Source organism: Poecile atricapillus, chromosome 1, assembly GCF_030490865.1.
Source record: "Poecile atricapillus isolate bPoeAtr1 chromosome 1, bPoeAtr1.hap1, whole genome shotgun sequence".
NCBI lineage: Eukaryota > Metazoa > Chordata > Aves > Passeriformes > Paridae > Poecile > Poecile atricapillus.
The window spans coordinates 69,929,655-69,953,226 of NC_081249.1; the positions used below are offsets into that span (position 1 = coordinate 69,929,655).

The 23,572-nt window shown below is 40.5% G+C and overlaps 1 protein-coding gene across 1 annotated transcript; it reads left to right on the plus strand.

Annotated features, from left to right (window-relative positions):
* Nucleotides 1–21,882: 21,882 nt before the first annotated feature.
* GPR12 (G protein-coupled receptor 12) lies at nt 21,883–22,887 on the plus strand. The gene has a single exon (XM_058858059.1). It carries the CDS (start codon nt 21,883–21,885, stop codon nt 22,885–22,887), a length of 1,005 nt encoding a protein of 334 aa, XP_058714042.1.
* The last annotated feature ends 685 nt before the right edge of the window (nt 22,888–23,572 follow it).

Genomic DNA, 23,572 nt, shown 5'->3' on the forward strand with positions numbered 1-23,572 from the left:
CTCTAGTAACAGTAGATCCTACAATCTTCTTGGCCCAGATCTATTTCCTGTTACAAATTTCTCTTTTGCCACTGAAGCATGCCAACTCCCCCAAACAATTGTTCTGTGCATGTACAGCCTAGACACAAACAGGGTTATAAATGGTTTGGGGTTTTGTCATTTGGTTGCTTCTAAGAATGATTTTCCTGGCTTTTCAAAGACAAGTCCATGTCCAAACAGGTGGTACATAGAGTAAAAAATACAGAGCAAGTTACACACAAAGCAGTATCCCATCAGTCCCTCTCATCTGCCTTGTCCTGCACAGGTTCCCGTACCAGGACCGATACCTCACATGCTCCCCATGCAGCAGCATCGGACCAGAACATTTATGCAGTGGGTTTCTAGCTGCTGTTCTCTGAGATACTGTGTTTTCAGGACATGTTTTCAGATACAAACATCACTCTCCTACCATGGCTAACTTGAACGTACCTTAGCAACGTGGCCAAAAATGAGCAGCCTCAGGTATACAGACAAGTTCCCAGGCAGTGACAGGTTGCTGTGTGTCAGCCACTCTGCAGTGGCTATCTGCACTGATGCTGTTAAATATCTGCAAGGAAAGACTTGTGGCTGTGATTTGCTTCTGCCACAGACTGTGTGCACAGTTGCAGCACATCATCTGATAGGAGGTCATTTCTTTCCCACTTTCATCCTGCCTATGCTGCCTGTAGTATTTTGCTGGCTGATTTGACAGGCCCTGTGCAGACACAGGCTGTGGATGGCTGGAAGCTTATTTCTATAATTTCCCAATTCCCTCCTGTTTGAAGGACAGCCTGGAAGTGTGTATAGACAGACATGGGTCTGGCAGGCACTGGTTGGCAGAGGGCCCAGGGAAGCACCCATGGAGCAGGAAGAAAACATTGGCTATGATTTAGTGGTTGTGCAGGGGTAGGAAAGAAGAGGACATAGAAAGAAAAATTATGCAGATGATTCTCAGTGGAATGAGGACAACAAGGGTTCATAGAAGCTGGAAAGTAGTAGCTGATAGTGTGATTGTGGTTCTGAGGGCATTGACTCAAAACAAAGGAAAAAGCTGTCATGTCAAGCAGGACCCTCAGCTCACTCCCTATGAAAGCATAAAGATGTTGGGAAGAGAGAGGGAAACAAAACCTGCTTGTTCTCTTTTTGTTTTCCTCTTTATCTCTGAAAAGTTGTAAGCTTGTACAGTACAATAAGAAATTTAGAAGCACACTGAAAAGAAATTTCAGCGAAGTGCCTTCTCTGAGAACAACCTGTGAATTAATTTCAAGACTGAAGTTTAAAAATATTTTACTGCTATACCTCTTTTTACACCAAAGGCTTCCTACAACTTCCTACAACTACTCAGCATTTAAAATCAGCTTCTTTCAAAGCTTACAATATTACCTTGTTACAGTTCCCATTTGCGCCTAGTTAATGTTTGTAATAGGAAAAAAAAATTGTTTCAGCAAGAAAACAGCTCCTGCAGATATTTGCTTTCATTGTAAAAATGATTGGGTCAAAGAACAACTTCCCCAGAGGGAAAAAAATAAAGAGATCCAAATAAAACCAGAGACATAAACAGAAACATGCATCACATCTTTATCCTGGCAACCAGCATGGGGGTTCAACAAATCTGCGCCAAATGACATCCAGCTCAAGGTCCAGCATTTTGCCTTTATTATTTAGCTTTTTTGATTAAAGTTCTGGAGTTTTTTCACTGACATGTTTTGATTGATTGGGACATGCCTTTCATTTTCAAATTAAAATGTCCTTTTTTCTTAAAAATGCTGGGTTTTGATGGCTGGCAGGTCAACATGTATTTCAACAGGAAAAACTGGCACTCTCTTCTTACTCAAGTTGACTACATAAAACAGCATAGATCAGACCAAACAAAGTCTCATGGGAACAATAGACAAGGAAACACACACACTCCAGAATCCACTGGATTATTTATAAAATATGATGACTTTAAATAGGTGGTTTCTGTAGAAGCTCATGAATCCTCTGTATACCTAAGATTAGTGTTGTTCCTTTTTTTTTTTTTTTTTTTTCATTTTATCTCCTGGGTTTCTTAGAATATAAGTTGGATATTTCTGCTTGTTTGCCTTCTCTCCCCAAACGCCAACAAAATTTCTGGAATTGGCACTAGCACTCTGGATGCATAAAGAAGCAACTTTTCAAATTAAGCCATGCACAATTTAATTTCTCTTGGGGTCTTAATAACCACAATATCTTACCAACATAAGGTACAAAGCTTCATTAAAAAAAAAAGGCTTCAATTTGTATGTCTGCCTTATTTTCCTACTAAAGACAAGATCTCAAATTCTCAAAGCAACAAAGGTAGAGGCAGCTACTTAGTTATCTGAATTTGTTAATCAACATTGTTTACTATTTATATCCCAGTAGCATTGTATTATACACAGTGCAGTATAGATGAAGACAGTTCTCTGCACCACACAGCTTACAGAGATAACTCTAGCTAATAAGAAAAAGGAAGAGCAGGATGGTCTCAATCTCTGCCTCAGTTCATTACCTTCAAAAGAATGGCATTTGTGCTCAGAATTCTTGGTCATGTGTCTACCATGGAAAAAAGTGATAGTAAAACATTTAAGTAGCTAGACACTTTTACAGACTTCAATGAAGGTATAATTTCAGCACTTCTAGCTTCACTGCTGTATGTGGAAAACAAAACACATTGGTTACAAATATGGGCTAAATGTTCGTGGGAATCCTAATGGCTGAAAAACAGAAGGAATATAGGACAACCACAATTTATTACTAAATAAACTAGAAAGCACTTTATATTATGAACCCTGTTCTCACAAACTTTAGATATACAGGTCATGGTTTCAAATATCTGAGGTTGCAGAATTTGCCCCTGCATTTTTTTACAGCTGCCTGTGAGTAGAAGAAGCAGTCTCACCATTAACATGTCTTTATATTATTCTGCAATATGTCAAGAGCTGCATCCTTGAAATCTGTAGATTTGAAAGTATGAATCAACAAAATTCTCACCTTTTTCTTTTGCTATTAGAGAATGGCTAAGCAAACTACAAATGTAATCCAAAAAAACAGACAATAAATATTCAACTGAACTAGCTGGTTTCTGGTTTACGGGCTGTTACATTCTGCTCCCACCAGCAGGAGGATCAGATATGGTATAGTTAAAAATCCTATTTGCAAAAATAATTCATAGTTCATTTATGGTGGGAACCACTTGTTTCTTATCCCTCAGGAAATTTCACTTGGTTAAACAAAAGTGGAATAATTCTTCTGATATAGGAAAAGAATCTTATATTTTTTCATCACCTTTCTCATCACTTTTCCCTTTTTACTTTTGCTATGTACCACTCTGTCTTGTGGGCTGCTATTTAGTTAAGAGAAGAGAGATGTACTTTGCTCCAGAACACATCACTGTGAGGAAAAGCCACACAAACACTAACTGTGTGGCAGGGAGGACTGAAAAAAAGCAACTCAGAGTCAAGCTGTGTAATGAATCTGCATAGGAAATATATATGCAATTAATTAAACATTAAAAGAGAAGACTAAAAGCTGCCAGCTGGGTCATCAAGTAACAATAAAAAACCAATAAAACAATAAAAAAGATCCAAGAGGCCAACTCACCAACTCAGTGAGTGAGGGCAGCTTCTCTGAGCAGCTAAACCAGAGATTACTTTCACTGCTACCCTAGTACATTTAAAGAATTTGCAGGATAAAATCTGCCCAAAAGCTTAATTCTCCCTCCTGTCAGAACTTTCTCAGATTCTGCCTTTCATATGTGAACTGGGTCCTCCCTCACCAAGCTACTGTGGCCTTAAATGGCTCCAGACTGAGCTCTATTATGTATTCTAGCTGAGCATACCTAGTAAAGAGACACATGAGCCAAATTAATGATCAGGTTTATAAAAACCTGCTGCACTGTCATCTCCTCCCTTCTCTCACATACCACCTGTGCTCCAGCTCATCTGCTTTGGGGTGTTTTTTCCCCCATCCATCCATTATACCTTCCACTGTCTTCACTGGTAAGCCCTGCGCTGCATTGTTGTATAGTAAGCAGCACAAAATTATACCTGCCAGCACTGAGCTATTAATTAAGTTAGCAGTAGTAAGATAATAATAGGACCCTGGCTCAGTACAATTTTCACCTAAACCAGCTGAACACATTTAACTAAAGGAAACAAAGGCCACTATTCCAGCATTTTATGTATTCACAACTTTTATTCATGGCACAATTAACCATTCTACCATTACAGACAGTGCTGGACAGTTTTATTTGAACAGCAGTCTGTCTTTTCTGCACTGAGCAGTAAAGCACTGACTTCTTGGCAGGGAGCAGCAGATAGGCTTGCTTTTGCTCTGTAGTGGAAACAGCTCCCTGCAATGCTGTAATAAGCATGCTGTGACAACCACTAATGACACCAGCCAGAAGACATCTGAAAAACACTGCAGTAATGCTGAAGTGAACTAAATATTTAACTCTGCAATTTATTTACAGAGAACCTAGTATTGAACCCAGGTCAGCTGCTTACTGAAAGCAGGACCCTGTGCAGCTGCACCGGGCTGGACTGGGACAGTGACAACTTCAATGTGCAAAGAATTGCGTAGAAATATTGGAGGTTTTGGTTCCTTTTCTAGAAAGCAGAAGACTGTCCTTTGCATGCCACACGTTGTATGCTTGCACAGGTATGCATTAAAGTATGTCTGCATTAAGTAACCTGCCTTTCTCCATCTCTCTCAGTCAAGAGAGATGGAGAATGTGTGTGCATCACACAGCTAAGGTGCCAAGGAAGGAAGTGGAGAATTTGTAACTCTTCCCTTTCATCTAAAAGAGCTTAAGCTATGCATATTTTATTTCTTTTATTCTTCCATGCTATATTTGCAGGGAGGAATTTCTCCTTCCCTATGTCTGGACATCTTTGATTTGAGGAACTAACCATTTCTCTTAATGACCTTAATTCTTAAGCAATCTGACTGCTTGAACAGGGGTTGAAAAAGGCTAACAAGGAAAACAGTAGCTTTCTAGAACCTGTGTCCATCCAAGCATTTCACTCAGCACTGGCTGTTTTCACAGCCAAGTAAATCCTAGTTAGCTACTCCCTTACCAGCTCAAGAATGTATCCTACAAAAGATACATAATTAGGAAAACAACAAACTGCTACATTAAATCTCCGCATCCATGCACTCTGTACATACCCATCCAAGGCACTGAATCCCAACAACCTTAAAGTTAAAATATACTAATTGATTTCTGGGTTTGATGTCTAAGGCAGCACTTCATCAGGGACCTGTTCAAAATTATATAAACAGAGGGAATAAAACAAAGGGCCTCCAGACTCCAAGGAGTCTGAATTCTCCCTTACAGCAATTTTGTGATCCATGTTTACATTTTTCATACAGAGCTACTGGCACTTTTTGAAGCTCAGTTTACATCTTGACAGCACCAGCTATTGGGTCAGTGCTACAGACCAAGAGCTGAAAGGGTCAGGGCCTTCTCTCAAAGTCTTGGTTGTCTCAAAAATCTGTAGCCAGTTATACAGAAACAGAATGCTCCCTTCATGAACTACAGACCATTTCCTCTTAATTAGTGAGGACATACAGACTTTTGATACTTTCTCACATATTCCATCCCATCTGTATCAGAGATTTCCATTACTTTTCGCATGGCTCTCACTTAAAATTTTCAGACTTCTTTCATCCTCATTGTAAAGACAGAAGAGCAGATTTCTCCATAGGAAAATGCACATGAAATAAAATGTGCTTTCCCTGAACCACACAGCCTGCTCCATGGAGAAAGAAGCTAAATGCCTCTGCATTGCAAAAGGTGCCTGATACAAAAAAAAGTATGCAAAAGAGAAGTAACGTGCTCTACAAACTATTGGCACAGATGAAGTATTACTGTGCAGGTATCCAAAACACAACACTGGAGTCAAATACTTATCTGCCTGCAGCTTTGCCAGAGTTACAACAGCAATGCTTTTGTCTCCTCTGCTTTCTTTAATTAGTGTCACATCCATTACTGAGCTGCAGCAAAACTGACATTTCAGGAAACAATGTCTGGCTCTTGCTAATCAGAAAGAGAGCTGTAAATCTTGCAAGGAGAGTGGTTTTAATTTGTGCCTATGGGATTTTGATATTGAAATACCAGCCTTAAATATCTGCTCCATGGGGAGCTACTGCTGCACATTAATTCTGAACTTACCAGCTGTTGATCTGCAATAAGATCAAAAAAAAAGTGATGAGTGACATAACACTAAGTGACATAGCATCAGAAATGCTGTAGCAAACGCAGGAGTGCGCTCACCCGCGAAACACACCACACTAGTATTCACCCCCGACACACTGCCTACACTATCAACTTGGAGGAGGAACCAGCTTCAGACAGCCCAGCTTTACCAGAGATCCTACATACACAAAGCTACAAGGAGCAGCAACACAGCCCATCAGGGTGACTTGGGAGGTCACCATCTGATTTGCCACTTCATGTGTTATTTTCTTTCTTAGGCTATAAAGACTCATGCTGCGACATTTCATTGAGTCATCTTCCATGCAGCCCATTACCTAAAAAAAAAATAAAATAAATCAGGTAAACTTAGGAAAGTTTTCTGAAGCGCCTCTCTCCAGTTTAACACACTTTTTGATTATGCTTCCTATCTTTTTTTGTGAGGTGACATGAGATCGTCATGATTCATTCAAGCTGCCCATATTTCATTGCATTCACTGCTGGAAATGGCACTCCAGAATACAGACGCCTTTCAGATTCCACAGTCAAAGGAAAAACTTCCACCCCATATTTAGAAAGTCTCAAATTCCCTCTTTGCTGTGGCCCTTCATAGTGGAAGTTTTCTTTCCCGGGGATGGCTCTAAGATGGATTGCTGCTTATTTTTTAAGGTGCAATAAGGCAGTTTAAGGGTCTGTCTGTTCTTTAGAAGTCTTGGTAATATACATACCATTACATTTTTGCTTTTAAATAAGCCTGTAAAAATATGTAAAAATTCAGATTTCCCACATGTTATATGCAAAATCTCTCTAATACCAAATGGTAGCAAAAATATATTTGGTAAATGCAAAACTACAAGAAAGTCTCAATTGGATGGAGTCAGAAGCTCTCCTTTTTGCATGAGATAAATATTTATATTCATATAAGTTTCTATTATGATTCATAAATACCTCAGAATTATTAGTATCCTTGTGGCAGCTTCCTGAGGCATGGTAATGCTGCCATGTCTGCTTCAGAGAGGAGGAGCTAAAACACTGGAAGACTGAGGTTCACTAAAAGTTCATAGAACTTTTAGTTTCTTAATCTGAGTTATTAACCTGGGTTCCTCTCATCATGAAGCAAAGGAGAAACAATCACTTTCAGAGTGACTGGTCCTTCCTAAACTAAGCTGTCTGAAATTACACTCAGACATTATTTAACCCTAAACTAGATACACAGAGAAACTGGAGGGCTAGAGGATACAAGACGCTTATTTTGTTCCTGTGCATAGGGATTTAGTTAACAAAGAAAGTATGCAGCAAAACATGATTTTGACCTCATATTTCTTAAAAGTCAAGCCCATATCTTAACTATTGAGTAACATAAAATAGTGGGCAAGGCTCTAAAATAAGTATTTGCTAAAAATCTTGATGGATTTGATGCAATAAGGAAATTACAAGATCAGTTTAATCTGTCAATAATTCTATAACACAGCTATTACAGATGCAGACCAAAGTAGCTTGTTTGAAAATGCTTGATAGGTACAGTGATGTATGAAAAAATAATTACATATGAGAATGGTAAATCAAGTGACATGGTTAAATACTACAAACAACTCAAAATTGCATGCAGTAAGTCATCAAACACATAAATGGATCATAGCTGTTTTTTTCTTTTGAATGCACTAGAACAGAAAATTAGGCAGTAAAGTCAAAAACCAGCCTGGATTTCTGGATTAAAATGTACCAACTAATCAACTAATAATGTGGATTTAAGGAACCATCTTTTTCATTTGTCAAAAATAATTTCATTTGCTTTCCTTTACTACTTTCTTATTTCCTTGAAATATTCTCCTGTCACAAATCTTTCCTGGAGCTTTCTTTTGGCATGAAATAGGTCAGCTTTCAAGTAACACAAGGGCTTGAGAAATGAGCTAGCATTCAAAGAGAAAGGACAGAATGAAGTCACAAGAGCATAGTTGAGTTTTAAGTGTTTTACAGTCATCTTATAAAATTCCCATCAGTTTGGCTACTTACACTGTAGTTTTTCCCCAGGGTTTCTTTTCCAGAGGAAATGAAGTGTGATACTGTGGGTTGTGTTCAAAGTCAACTGCTATCATTGATTTCAGCAGAGCTGCTCGGAGTGTAAAGCTAAGTGCAGAATTGTGGTCCATCTTGTAGAGCTAGATGAAAACAGGTGTTTAGAACAGACAGGAAAAAGGTGGCCAAACCACAGGTTTATCCAAACTAGTATTAAATGTATTCCACATTTTGGAAACTGAGTCACAGCCAAGGTGTTTTGGGCTTTACACAGTGAGTGATTAGTTCACTTTTACAATGATTTGACAGTAACCAAGGTAATAAATTATGAATTTCAGGCAACATTTTGGTTTCTGCTGGACTTGTTTTTGTATGCTGCGGTACAGCTGAGAAACATATGAGGAGTATTCCTTCTTTTTCTTCACCAAACCTGGTTGGTTTTCAACATTTGTATTTATTCTGAAATCAATTCAGGTTGACTCACTTCTAATGAGCCCGCTCCCATGTCCACAATTTTAAAGAGGAACCAAAATGCTTTAAAATAAATGTATTCCAGACTTAGCTTACTCTGGTAACCAGAGTTTACATAGTGCACAGGCAAGGAAATGTCAAAGCACTGAAATAAAAGACCAAGGAAGTCAGTCTGTAGAGCTGATACACAACTACACCACGGCAGCTACAGAATAAAATAAATTTAAAAAAAAAAAAAAAAAAAAAAAAAAAAAAAAGGCATAGCAGAGTGTTCCTATGGTTTAGACAAGTGGTTCCAGGCAGCTTGTCAATATACTGCCTGTACAATCTCTTGCGCTTTTTTTACGTGATGGAAAGGCATACACGAGTATTTAGGTCAAATAAATAATACATATCTCATAAATAGTACAAACCAGTGGGTGTGTCCTCGGAGGTTTCACTTTAGTGGATGAAATTTGTATCTTGAAAACGGATGCAAGTGTGTTTTAATCATTTGTATCAAGATGTGCTGGTTTGGGCTGGGATAGAGGTAATTTTCTTCACAGTAGCTGGTGTGGGGCTGTGTTTTGGATTTGTGCTGGAAACAGTAATAACATGGGGATGTTTTGGTTACTGCTGAGCAGGGCTTACAGAGCATCAAGGCTTTTTCTGCCTCTCACCCTACCCCACCAGCGAGTGGAGTTGGGCGGGGACACAGCCAGGACAGCTGACCCCAGCTGACCAAAGGGATGTCCCAGACCATGTGGTGCCATGCTCAGCATACCAAGTAGGGGGAAAGTTGGCTGGAGGCCACTGCTCAGGGACTGGCTGGGCACTGGTCATTGTTTTTTATTTGCATCACTTGTCTTTCTAGGGTTTAAATAATCTCTTTTTTCTATTACCTTATTTTTCCCTACAAGTTATAAATATTAGTATTATTATTTTATTTTATTTAAATTATTAAACCATTCTTATCTCAGTCCACAAATTTTCTCACTTTTATCCTTCCAATTATTTTCCCCATCATCTTTCTGGCAAGGGTGGGGAGTGAGGGACCAGCTGTGTGATGCTTAGTTGCCATCTGGGGTTAAACAACAACACAAGAGTACTGGTGATTTTTATAACATTCCTCCTTTTTTTTTTTTTTTTTTTAATATTCAGAAGGATGCACTTAGCAAAGCAAAGAAAAAAAACCCAAAAAACAAAAACAACAACCAAAAAAAAAAAAACCAAAACAAAAAACCCAAAACAAAACCAAACCAAATAAAACCAAAAGGAAAATAAAAATCAAGGAAATACATTCCAGGCATAAATGAAAATATACTAGGTCAGTTACTGATTGCTAGATCTCTTTTTCTTATAAATAGGGCTCTTACCTACTCTTGCCTAGCTACTGGGTAGTCCAGAATTTTCCTCTTCCCTTGCCACAGATCTGAATTCTGAAGTAAAGACTAAAATTAACACTATAAGATGAATCACTTATAGAAGGATACACAAAAGCATAGCAAATTAGGAATCAAAATGCAGACAGAGAGGCAAAACCCTCCAGCAGTCTGAGACCAACAACTGTGCATTCGAGCTTCTATTGTAGTATGTATTAATTTTTTTCTTTACATCATACCACACATTTTCTTATTCATTATCAGCCAGCTACTGTCAGGGATGACCATGTGCTCTCTAACTCACTGCTTTTCTTAATAATGCCCTTGCTATATCTTCTTGTCTCACTTACTACACTTGTCATATTTCCAAGCACCCTTTTCAAGCAGCTAATTACAGTCATAATTGGGGCACTTTCAGACCAGCATACATGCCTCGTGTTTGCCAGATGGTGGATCCAGATCTCCCTGTCCTGTGTGTACTCAGCAAACAGATAAAACCACAGCCCAACATTTTGGAAATCTGTTTTAGATCAATGTTGCATCAGTATGCCACTGAGAGCTGACTTGGCCTACATCAATAGAAGTTAGTTCTACCTAACCTATTTCATACCAAATTTCCCCAAGAGCTGCTCTGATACTACAAGACTTTAGACAAAATATTACAAAGATTCTAACCCCCAAATGGTGCAATTCACAGCAACTTGCCTATCAGAATTTTAAGAATGCTATGACAATTAAGGGCAATAACAACTTCAAGGTCCTGTCACTGGATCCACCATTCAGGATCTAACACGTCTGCAGCTCAGAGTTTCACAGCTTTTGTACTCGCAGCTTGTCCTGCTCGGCACACAAGTAATAATGTGACAACAGGCTAATCTGAAGCTGACAACAAATAGCCATAGAATTAATCAAAAACATCTAAGAAAAAGAATTATTTAAGTTGTATTATTGGTTACTGTTCATGGCTTTGAGCGTTTCTGCCACAGGATGTTTACAGTTGCAAGGATGTAAGCACAGGTATATTTACGTTTTCCATACAATAGCCACCACACAGGATTTCAGAAACTTCTCATGTTACAATTGGTCAGCATTGCACTTCTTCATCTGGCTACCTAGCTACCTTCTGTGCTGTTCTGTGTGCTAAACCATCCTTGTGCCACAGAGCATTAAGAAAAAAGATGGAAAGAAGAAATGTACCAGTCACTGCATCCATAAATGAGTATTGTTGTAGCTTCTGGTCAGGCCATCTCTGCGGTGTTTATTGGCACTTCTGGAAATAGCTGAAACTAGAAGGATTATAGCAGCCTTTGTGGCAAGATTGTTAAAAACAGAGCTAAGCAAAGTGATAAAGATAAAAAAAGCAAGGCTGGATTCTTCAGAGCTGGGAATCAGTTTGCTACAGTGTTAAGCTATGAGTATGGACTAATTTTACACAAAGGCACTGGAACAACATTACTTTAGATTCAGAAGTGGTGCTTTCCCCAGGGAAGGCTCCCAGGAGAACCACTTCCAATGGTTTTTCTCCCACCCCCCTTTCCTCTCAACCCTGTGAAGAAGTGCTGTATTTTCCCTGCCAGAGAGAGAAAAATGAGAGAAAAATCATTCTACCAGGCTTGAAATCCCCAAATGCTTTTAGTGGTTGTAATTTCCCCAGTGAGCAATTTTTAGCAGAATGAGCAGATAAAATTACGCTGCAAACCATCAGACTGAAGGATAGAATCTTGATCATAATCAGGCATCATTCTTGCAACCATTTCATCTCAGGAATTCCTTGCATATTCATCCCTCTTAAAGGCAAGGGGACAGAGGTCTCTGAATAGATGCTGTATTCAGGAGTTCCTCCCAGATTTTACTGCAATAGAAACAGCGGCTGTATTTACTGGGCCTGCATTTGTTGTTCCATCCAAGGCAGCCCAGTGTTTCCAGTGTACAGCAGCTGTACAGTTGCACTTGTTTGCACCATCGCTACACCAGCCCTGGGTTCCCTACCAGGACTGTGAGATTATTAAATACCAGTCAGGCACTGAACCCAAATGTGTACAGGTGACATCGAGCAGTTACAGATTTACAATCATGTAAATGAAATCATGATGAACCACCAGCTCTGCTCATCACACTTTTCCTCCTGGTCCTCAATCTGTCTTTCAAGTACCATTTTTTATTTCATACGACTGCTATGAAAAATGATGGCTCTTATAAATCTTCACAGGTTCAGATACTTAATCACACACCTCCTGCATCTATGACCAGGGTAGCAGCCCTATAGACCTGGATTTATAAGGCCACATTTCAATTAAATTCAAATTTCAGTCAGCTCTTTGGTCACATATTTTACCATTTCTCTTTCCTTCACAGTCTCTAAATGTCAGATGTTATAAAATATTTGACATTTAGGAAAATACCAGCATTATAACAAATATGACAATACACTAATTTCCAGACAATACATGCTAGTAAGCATGTAATTTTCAAGACTTCATTTCAACCCTAGTATACATATTTTAAAATCATCAATTTTAAAATTTAAATGAGAGCAATTGCTAGTATAAAAAAAATTAATTATAAGCATGATCACTGAACCAAAAATAAGACTGACTTATAATTAGCATGCCAGCATATAAATGCCACAGCAAGAACTGATACTGGTTACAAATAATTGATCTGTGAATAGATATGTTCTCTGTGAAATTCAGAAATCTGTAACTCAAAATCATTCTCATTACAGAAACTGGTCATCTTAGCTGAAAATACTTCTATGTATGAATGAGCCAAGAAAATCAATCATTTTTATGGCCACAGAAAGAGGTTGTTCTGGGTCACTGTCCACATACTAAAATATTAGAAGCCTGTGATCTAGTTTATAATTCATGATAGGCTATAGTTAGCCCTATAGATATTAAAAAACCCCTTTCTTCTCATGAAACAGAAATTGCTCCAGAGACCTCTGCAGCTTTCAGAGTTTAAACATCAAGTCCAATGATTTTGTTGATATATGTCTGTAAATTACAAAATTTTTGAAGAAATTATTTATTAGTATTTGAGATGGGCATCCCAAAAGAAAATAAACCTAGCTTTTAAAATTTCAGTATTGCTGTATTGTCCAAAAAGTACAATAGTAACTTTATTCTATCATTATTTTCTTAACAGAAGAGTGAGAGTGAATGTAAGATGCGTCAACAGAAAACACAGGTTCTAATTTTTACCGCACCTTTGCCTTCAAAAGGGAATTCTGAAAGCAACCAAAAAAACCCCCCATGTGCTGATGCTTCATTATCTGTCACTGGGATCATGGTCTGATGTCTAATGTCCTGCACCACCAGTAATAGTAATAATGTGTTTTTTCTGTGTTTTAATTTGGCCTGTATTAGGCAAATGGGAAGATGCTGCCTAGACAGGTCGACAGCAAAAGCAGTCAGAGAAGCAGGAGGATTCTGAAGAGGCTATTTCTTTAGATATCAAATAAATAAATTGAAAAATACAGAAAAGGCTCATTAAATACCTCTGTTTTATACAAAATAAGAACATTTTTAGAAATAGGATACACAGAAGTAAAATGTAACAAGTATACCCAGCTACATACATGGCACAGATAACGCACAGCACAAAGATCAAATAAAATTTTATCTTTAAAATCAGAAATCATTGAGATTCCTAACATTTAGGACCAAAGCGTATCTTTGAATCAACAAGTCTGACCTCTGTAAGACCTCATCTAATAATTCTCACATTGGAATTAATCAGTGAACATCTTAAACAGTCATTTGAAAGGAGATAATGAGGTGGTGACAAAGATGTTTTACAGGACACACATGCTAAGTGTCAAAGAAAGTGATCAATAGGTAGCAGAGGAAGGGTCCCAGAAGCTTATTACAGGTGGTGAACACATCTCAAAACTAAATTTAACATTTCCTGAACAGAGCACTGGAAGAGAAAATCAGCTTCTCATATTTGAAGTTTGAGAGGCCATCATCAGTATTGAAGGTCGTTAAGAGAGGATCAAATTGTTAAAAGCACTGCTCTAGGTAGGTGACCTCAGCAAGCAGCATTTTGGATGGATATCAGCTGGAGAAGGCTCAATTTGTTGAGCTTGGATAGAGTCATGCTTCAGTGATGAGGGACTGGGCAAGGCTTATCACCATGCAGGGGGTGGATAAAGGCAGTATCATAATCTAAAGGACGTAGCTTGAGTCTGAATGCAAAGAGACAGGGCTGGGTTGGAGAAAAAACAATGAAAAATAAGTAGAGTGGTAACCACTGACCAAGGCAGGAAATAACTGGAAAAGTCAGGTAAAGAGGTGAGACTAATCATGCCAGTCTACGGGAGCTTCATGACTAAATGTGTTCCCTTTTAATAAAGTGGAGTGAATAGCTTCTGCTCCAGAATGCTTTCTTTCACTCATGCATTCCTTAAAGAATACACACACACACAAACACACACACACACACACACACACACACACACACACACACAAACACACACACACACACACACACACACAGACACATTTCCTTCTGAAGATGACTGGATGAAAAAAGCAATTTTTGACTTGTCTTTGTTGTGATGTCTTGATAGAAAACTTAAAAGCAGTTCTGCTACTGCTGCTCTATAGATATGGTTATATGTGGTTAATACATAAAATTTAAGAGGTTTGGCTAAGAAGTTTATAGTAACTAAAAGAATAGTTTTTACTTTCTTTTCAAGTAAAAACTAAGTGATGGTTTCCAGCTCCCCACTTTTCCACATCATTAACTATGATCATAGATAATTAAACTTCTGTCTGACCTGTCCTAAGTTGCACATGTGTTATTACACACTTGGAATCCCCAGATCTCTGACGCTAGTATTTACTAATAAGCAATTCAGAAAGGTCCTGTCATTCAGAGTGGAACTGCAAGCTTTTTCCTTCAATGGATTTTTCCCAGGGAAAAAAACAAACTAACTTTCAATTGATTATATGGATTGGAGTGAAGCATCACTTCCATGGATGTGATAATTCTGTGAAAGACATGTTGGATCCCCAAAGAATTTCTGACACTTTCTGCTTTGGCACAGAAGAGGAAGTCAAACTCTTCCATTCAATGGATTTTATCACCAACCAAGCTCACAGCTAAGTCCCTCTCACTGAACATCCCATGTAATACTAAGCAATAATCAGACAATAAAACTAATGTTTCTGCAAGAGGAGTGCATGTTGCTGGACAACTCCTCCATCCAACCTCCTAACACAGCTAACATTTCCCATATCATGCACTGTAACACATCTGACTTCAATAATTTTTTTAATGACATTTATGAGCTTGATAACATATCTTTAAGCATTATTACCACAATTTCCACCAAGGTGCAAGCATGAGCATTTAAATCATCATTTATATGTCTCAACAATATGGTCTCTTACCCTTCAGAGAATTATCTGTTATAACTGGACATAGTTTTCAGAATACTCCCAGAAATATTCTCCATGCTTCTAAGAGACACGATGCCCATTATTGCCTTATAAAATACGCAGAATAATCAACGTGTCTCAAATAATTTTCCACTTTGGGATGCTACTTTACTGGCCAACAGAGCAACCAAATACAGCTGCAAGCCAGCCTTTCTACTTAAGCATGGTCAATATAGGGGTTTGTCCTTTTCCCAGGACAACATACACATTTTAATATCTTTAATATGCTTGTCTCATTTTCTCTTCTCTGATGTCCTTGCGGTCTTTTGAAGAACTCCATTGTGGAGCTCTAAAGAAGCTCAGTGCTTCTCACTCATTCATATCATTCTTTATGCCCAACTAGTAAAAGAAGACTGTAATGAAAACAATTTTTGCTGATGTAATAAAAAACTAGCAAAAATCTGCTTATAAAAGTAAAAGTGCACCTTCTTCAGTTCCAGAATAACCCACCTGTGATAAATCACCACCATGCCCCTCAAAAAAAAAATAAATAAAAAAAAAAAAATTAAAGTACCTATGAAAATAATTAAAAGAAAAACAGCTACCAAGAAAAACATGAGATATATTTGCAGGGAAATATGCCCCCAAGACAGACAATTTTGAAGACCATGAATACTCAGCCATTTATCAGACATGGGCAAGGATCCCATCGGGCTAGGACAACTCCTCAGAGCAGCCCAGACTACTGAGAACCCAGGGGAAAATGGTTTGTTTTCGAACATCTCATACCATCAGAGTACCAAGTTCTTCCACCTGAAGAGAATGAGCTGTGAGTTATAAGAAACTTCTCCTTGCTATAATGGCCTCCAAAAAGGAAAAAATGAAATTACTATTAATTTTGGGTAAGGTTTTTATTCTGGCACATGGCTGTATTGAATTTGTTTTTGATAAGGGTATCTTCCAAAAAGGTGTCAAGAGGAAATGGAACCATTACTTGCCCTGCATGTGCTGATCCAGAGCATAATTATCTTGGAATTAAAATTTTGAGCTTAATTTTGAATCTGAACTTCTCTAACTTCAGTTTCCAGACATTACACCATTTTCTGACAGATTCAAGAGCCATTCAAAATCATGGTGAAAGCATGCTGTAATCCATGCATTTCTTGATCTTCTCTTAGACTAACTGAACAGAGAAATTTCCTCAGTTCTTCAGAATAGATGTTGTGATTCTTTCCTGCATTCGCTCTCATTTCTCAGTACTTTTTGAAACACACGGGCCTGGACTGTATAAAGCTTTCAAATATTGATCTCCTCAGTTCCCTGTCCAGAAGTAGTATTTCCCTGTTTCTGTTCATGATTCTCTTTTTATCACAGCAGTCATCTGTCACAGCTCTGCATAGGGAACTCACATACAGCCAGCTATTTCCTATGCACAATGCTATCCTGTACTTGGTACCCTATAATGTAGGAATGACTAAATAATTTTATCTTAGAAATACAGTTATGTTTATATCTGTATATATTAAAAAATAAATTGCCTGAACAAGCTGTGTGACAAAAGCTCCCCTGCCTACCCCCCGAATGCTCTGCTGTCTTCTTTGTTTAGCACAATGTCCACCTGTCTTTATAACACATCCATTCTTTGCCTGTTCTGTGGGTTATGGAATAACTGCAAGTCTGGTACAGGCTCTGTCAGAAGCTGGTGTTTTAAGAGGTTGTAAGAAAACAGGTATTAATCCCCTTCACAAGAATTTTAATGAAAATTGGCACTTCTGTTATAATGGCATATGATAAGACAAGCGCCTTTCAAAACTCTATTGCATCTGTGGAGGAACAAAATATGTCTTGCCATTGTAATAATATCTATGTGACAAGACTTATTTTCTATTAAATTGATATAAATTGGCAAGTATTCTTTTATGCTCCATTCTCTTTCTTTCCTTTGGAAATGGACAAAGACTGATTTAGAATAAACCCAAAATATTCTCTATATAACCCCTACTTTAGTTATGCTCCTAATTGTTTCCAGCTTGCCTAACAATTCAGAAAAAATAACTGAAGACTTCAACACTTGGTTCACCAACGGGAGGGAAAAAAAGAGAAAGTTAAAATAAAAAATAAAGGTTAAATGGGCTGTGCAATGCCCAGCCCATTTAACCAGGGTATGTGGTTCAAAGATTCTGAAAGATCAGTAATAACTGCACAGTTCTGTACATGGGAAGAATTTGGCTCATTACATGGTCTGAGTGTCTAAATGAAATCCATGTAACACTGAAGATTAAATCAATGTGAAGATGAAATATCCTGAAAGGAAATTCTAACAAAAGTCATTTCTACAATGCACATGGGCTGCTGTTGTATATTTAGGGTTTTCACACTTCTTCTGTACAGCAAACCATCACTACCTGCAAGAGTTGTTACCAGAATATGACCTTTTTTCCCTTAATTTTATTTAAGTTACTATAAGACTATATATGGGGGAAAAATAAAATCCAAAGGAAAAACAATTCCAGGTAATGAGGACTCAAACTTGACTAGGCGCTCCTTCAGGGTGGCTTTGATTATATGGATGAAAGACTAGGAGTCAAAACACAGAGATTAAGAATAGAGAGAGGGTGCTTAGAATGGCATAAGAGAGGCATGGACCCTGCTGGATTTCCTGAGGGGAAGCTTGTTGGATGGTAGGGACCCAGATGAAAAATATGTCAATGTGTTATTCCAGGATAATTTTTCTATTTGAATGGGACTGTTTCGTTTCTGTGGACAGCTCTACAATTTACTGGCTGGTAACTCAGGATGCATCCCAAAGCCTGATGCTCCTCCTGTTCAGACTAGGAAGGCAATGGAGCAGATGACATTTTTCATCCCTCAGCTGTATGAAGAGGCTCCCCATCGATGGCACATGGGGTCCTGGAAGCAGACTTGCCCCTTAGGACATGGCTGGGGCATGACCCTGCAGAAGAGATTGCCATGTATGGCCAGTCACAGATACCTGAAGGAAAGAAAGGCATGTCCCTGAACTCACCCAAACCTCCTGGACACAGCAGGTCACAGACTGCCTGAAGAGTGAGAAACTTCCAGACTATGACCAAGACAGATAACAGCATTAGACTCCACAGGTATATTACTCCTCACAGGCATATATATTCCTCAAGATATGCCATTATTATGCGAAGTCATGTTGTGTTACCTGAGCTGGGCCAGAGTATCTTTGTACGTCACCATGGCACTCACAGCGTCAGACACAGATCCTAAGATCCTGGGTCCAAAGCCAGCACAGCCCGACCTCTGCTTCCTGTTCCAGCACTAGGCTGTTCTGTGCTAGCTTGAGGGTCAGCAAACATCTCTATGTGCAGGCTCATGAGAGACAGAAATAAATAGAAAGGTAGTGGTACAAAGGTTCTTTAAAAGCTATGACCTATCACTAATTTTTTGCATCTGGTAATCTTCATATTGCCAGAGATTTTAATAAACAGAGATTTTCCTCTAAATGGCAAGTGTTCTGTTTCACTGGGTGAAATCCATGCCAATGCCATTTGCCCTAATGACGACAGTCCCCCATCTCAGGAAAAAGTGACAAACTGGCAATATAGGAGACAAACATTAACTTGTTTATAATGCCTTATAATAGGAAGGGAAATCATTCACAAATTAAATAAGTGAATAAACACAGCTCTCCAAAGTCCTAAATTAAAATATTCAATTGAAATGCTTGCCATTGCCATTTGTGAAACAAATGTTAAAACATTTGAAGAAAAGCTTTTGCATTTTTATTGCAACTGCTCTAAATGGAAGAGTGACAGATGATGAAACACACCAAACATATTCAGATATGGATCACAGGAAAGTATTTGTCACACTGTCACGTATGAAATCACTGGATAAAACTGGAAGACAATGATCAGCAGCAAGGTGATATCCATTTTTAATCCTTATTATAAAGCAGGAGGGGCACCAGAAATATGAATGAATCATCTTGAGTCATCCAGCAAAGTTTCACAAGGCTTAGCACAGTGACTGAGGTTGATCTGAATGAAGGATGGAACCACGCAGACTTGCTGAGTCCATAACTCAACAAGGGAGAAGGAAATCTTCCCTCCAGATTGAAATCATTCCCCAGGGCCTGATTTTCCAGAGGGGTAGAGGTGTAAATGAGGACAAAGCATGTTTTCCTAAAATTTTCCAGGCTCCTCTGTAGACCAACTCATCCCACTATTTTGACATGCCCTGGAGGACCCACTTCTGTCCACTGACTGTACAGAGGACCTTGGGAAACTATGTTCTGTGCAGAAACCATCTATATCTGGCATTTAAAGCTGTTTGGTGTGGCTCCTCTGACCCAGTGGCCTGTATCTGAGTTTAGTTCCAACTCACTCCAAGCCCCACTGGCCTGCCTGCACTACTCGGTATCTAACAGCTTTGTAAATATGCCCATGCATCCCTAGTATCACCATCCAAAGATGGCAGGCATCCCCATGCCCATGCTACCCCAGCAGGCTCCCTGCACAGGCAGAAGCTACCTTCTCTACACCTGACACTGGGCATCACTCTTTTAAATTTTTATACCATATTTTCATTTTCATGTGGTTGTAGACCATGGAAGCACAGAATGGTTGAGGATCCAGGGCACCTCTGGGAGTGATGTGGTCCAGCCCCACTTCTCAAAGTAGGGTCAGTTACAAGAGGTCATTCCTATTGGAAAGGAGGTCGTAGCCAGGTGGGGGTCAGCCTCTTCTCCCAGGTGACAAGTGACAGGATGACAGAACATAGCCTTAAGCTGTGCCAGGGGAGGTTGGACATCAGGAGGAATTTCTTCAGAGAAAGGGTGATTTAACATTGGAATGGGCTGCCCAGGAAGGTGGTGGAGTCACCATCCCTGGAGGTGTTTAAGGAAAGACTGGTCGTGGCACTCAGTGCCACAGTCTGGTTGACATGGTGGTGTTTGGTCATGGGTTGAACTCAATGATCTCAGAGGTTATTTCCAACCTAATTGATTCTAGCATTCTATGACTCATTTTCATGTGGTTGTAGACCAGAGGATCACAGAAAGGTTAGGCTCCAGGGTGCCTCTGTGGTATCGTCTGGTCCAACCCCACTTCTCAAAGCACTGCCAACTAGAACAGGTCATTCAGGACCACAGAATGACAGAACTGTAGAATGGTTTGGGTCAGAAGGAACTTTTAAAGCCCATCTAGTTTCGAATGCCCTGCCATTGGCAGGAATGCGCCACCCACTAGATCAGGTCACTCGGGACCCCACCCAGCCTGGCCTCGAACACTACCAGGGACGGCGATGTCATCAGCTTTCGAGTTACCTCCAGAGGCAGAGACACCACAACCTCTCTGGGCAAACCCGTGCCGCCAGCACCTGATCACCCCCACAAGACGAGGAAAATTTTCATTTAAATAATTTCAGGAGGCTCTCGCTGCAAGGGCAAAGCCGGCCGGTCCCCGGGGATCAGCGGGGAGTTCAGCGGGCCACCGGGGCCGCAGGGCCGGGCGCGGCGGTGCCTCGGGGGGCGGAGGAGCGGGGCGGGGGCGTCCGCCCCCTTTTCCCCCCCTCACGGCCTCCCACGCGCGCACCTGCGCAGGCGCGCGGGCACGAGGCGCGCCCCCGCCCCCTCACGCCCTCACTCCCTCGCTCGCACCCCGGCACACGCACACGCCCTGCGCGCGCGCGCGCGGGGGGCGCGCACCTGCGCTGCGCCCTCGGCCCCCCGCCCCGCGCGCGGCGCCGGCCCCGCTGGCGCCTGGAAGGGACCGCGGCGACCCCTCCGTGCCTCCTTCCTTCATCCATCCTTCCTCCGAGCCGCCGGGGGACAGCCCAGGTGATCCGCCGCTGGGGGTGCGTGGGGGATATGTGTGTGTGTGTGTGCGTGTGCGCGGTGTCCGCGTCGAGTTTGTAAGTTCTCGGAGGACATCGCCCTACTCTCCCCCCAGCCCGGGCGGGGTTTCCTCACTGGGGGTCGGTGCAAGATACTCCGCCTCCCCTCCTCCTTCCCCATCCTGTCCGCTCCCTCCGTGACCAATATAATCAATCCCGCGTTGGAATCGCGGCTGCAGGATAGCGGGGTTTACGCCGCCCCGCAGCCGGCCCCCACCCCAAACTGCGGCGCTTAGAGGGGGCTTTAGGTGCTCTATGGGTTGCGTCCCGTGCCCGTGCCTGCCTCCCCGTGCAGGTTACCCTAAGGATCACTCTGCCTCCGTGCATCGGTCCCTTGGAGGATAATCTCGGGCAGTTTTAAATATCCTCCCCCCTCCCCCGTTTTTGTTTTTATTTTCTATTGTCACATTTATGTAACAAGTGCCTGCCTGCACATCAGGCTGGTGTTGCTGTCTAGGGCGTTGCATGCTCCGGGGGGGTGATGTATGCAGTGCTGTGGCTGAACATTAAAAATAATGTCTTTCTGTTGAAGAAGACAGGGGTTAAAATGAATGAAGATCTGAAGGTTAATTTGAGCTGGCTGCCTCAGGATCATGTAGAAGCCAGCTCTACAGAGAATGCCTCAGCTGCAGGCTCCTCCCTGGTTCCTGCCGTAGACCCTGAGCCAGAGCTTTTGGTAAACCCCTGGGACATTGTCTTGTGTACTTCAGGGACCCTTATCTCCTGCGAAAATGCCATTGTGGTCCTGATCATTTTCCATAATCCCAGTCTTCGCGCCCCCATGTTCCTCCTGATAGGCAGCCTGGCGCTGGCAGATCTCTTAGCAGGCATTGGATTGATCATCAATTTTGTTTTTGCCTACCTTCTGCAGTCAGAAGCTACGAAACTGGTTACGATTGGACTGATTGTTGCCTCTTTCTCAGCATCTGTTGGCAGCTTGCTGGCTATCACTGTTGATCGGTACCTCTCCCTGTATTATGCTCTGACTTACAATTCAGAGAGGACTGTGACTTTTACCTATGTCATGCTTATATTGCTCTGGGGAGCATCTATCTGTATTGGACTGCTGCCTGTAATGGGCTGGAACTGCCTCAGAGATGAATCCACCTGCAGTGTTATCAGACCACTCACTAAAAATAATGCAGCTGTCCTTTCGGTCTCTTTCTTGCTTATGTTTGCCCTCATGCTGCAGCTCTACATTCAGATCTGTAAAATCGTGATGCGCCATGCCCATCAGATTGCCTTGCAACACCATTTCCTGGCCACTTCCCACTATGTGACCACCCGAAAAGGAGTGTCTACTTTGGCCATTATTTTGGGGACTTTTGCTGCTTGCTGGATGCCTTTTACGCTCTATTCTTTAATAGCAGATTACACCTATCCTTCTATATACACCTATGCCACCCTCCTGCCAGCTACCTACAATTCCATCATCAATCCTGTAATATATGCTTTTAGAAACCAGGAGATACAGAAAGCACTTTGGCTCGTCTGTTGTGGCTGTATTCCTTCTAACCTGTCTCAGAGGGCAAGATCACCCAGTGATGTCTGATTGGCAGCCACGAGGACGCTCCTTAACATGTTACTTTCCAGACATTCTGTCTTTGGTTTAGATGCATTCATTAAATGGTGTGTGATGGGTTGACATAAAAACCACAGGATGGACCGACCTTTTGGTAAACAGAAAACCCCCGCGACCAAAATCAATCAAGTGGTTTAAGGAAGATTTCCAAAATCAAAATAATCAGTGTTCTTAACAGATTTATAACGTTGCTCAGGGTCTTTTTGCCATGTTACCCAGACTTTGCCAAGTTTGCCATGATTTTACATTAAGTTTTCTAATTAAAATTAGATTGAAACAGCATACTTCTTTAAAATTGTTTATGTGATTTGGTTTAGTCACACTGCATGTTACAATCTGTTCTTAGGATATTTTTTTCCTCTTCTATTTTTTTTAGCAGAAATAAAAAACCCAACCAAGTCCTGTTACCCCATCTGTATATCATCAGAATAGTCTTCAAAATAATGGCCAATTGTACTGATTTATATGGAATTTATTGTAATAATCTCAGTGCAAGAAATTTGCTCTAAGTGAGAAAGTAGTTGTGCAGCTTTCTATTTTACTTCTCAGCATGAATTAGGTTGACAATTTTTCAGTTTTTTTACCTGTTCTCTCATGTGTTCTGGCTGGATGTTAAAGCAAGAGATATGCATTGCTTTTCTTTTCAAAAGTCAGA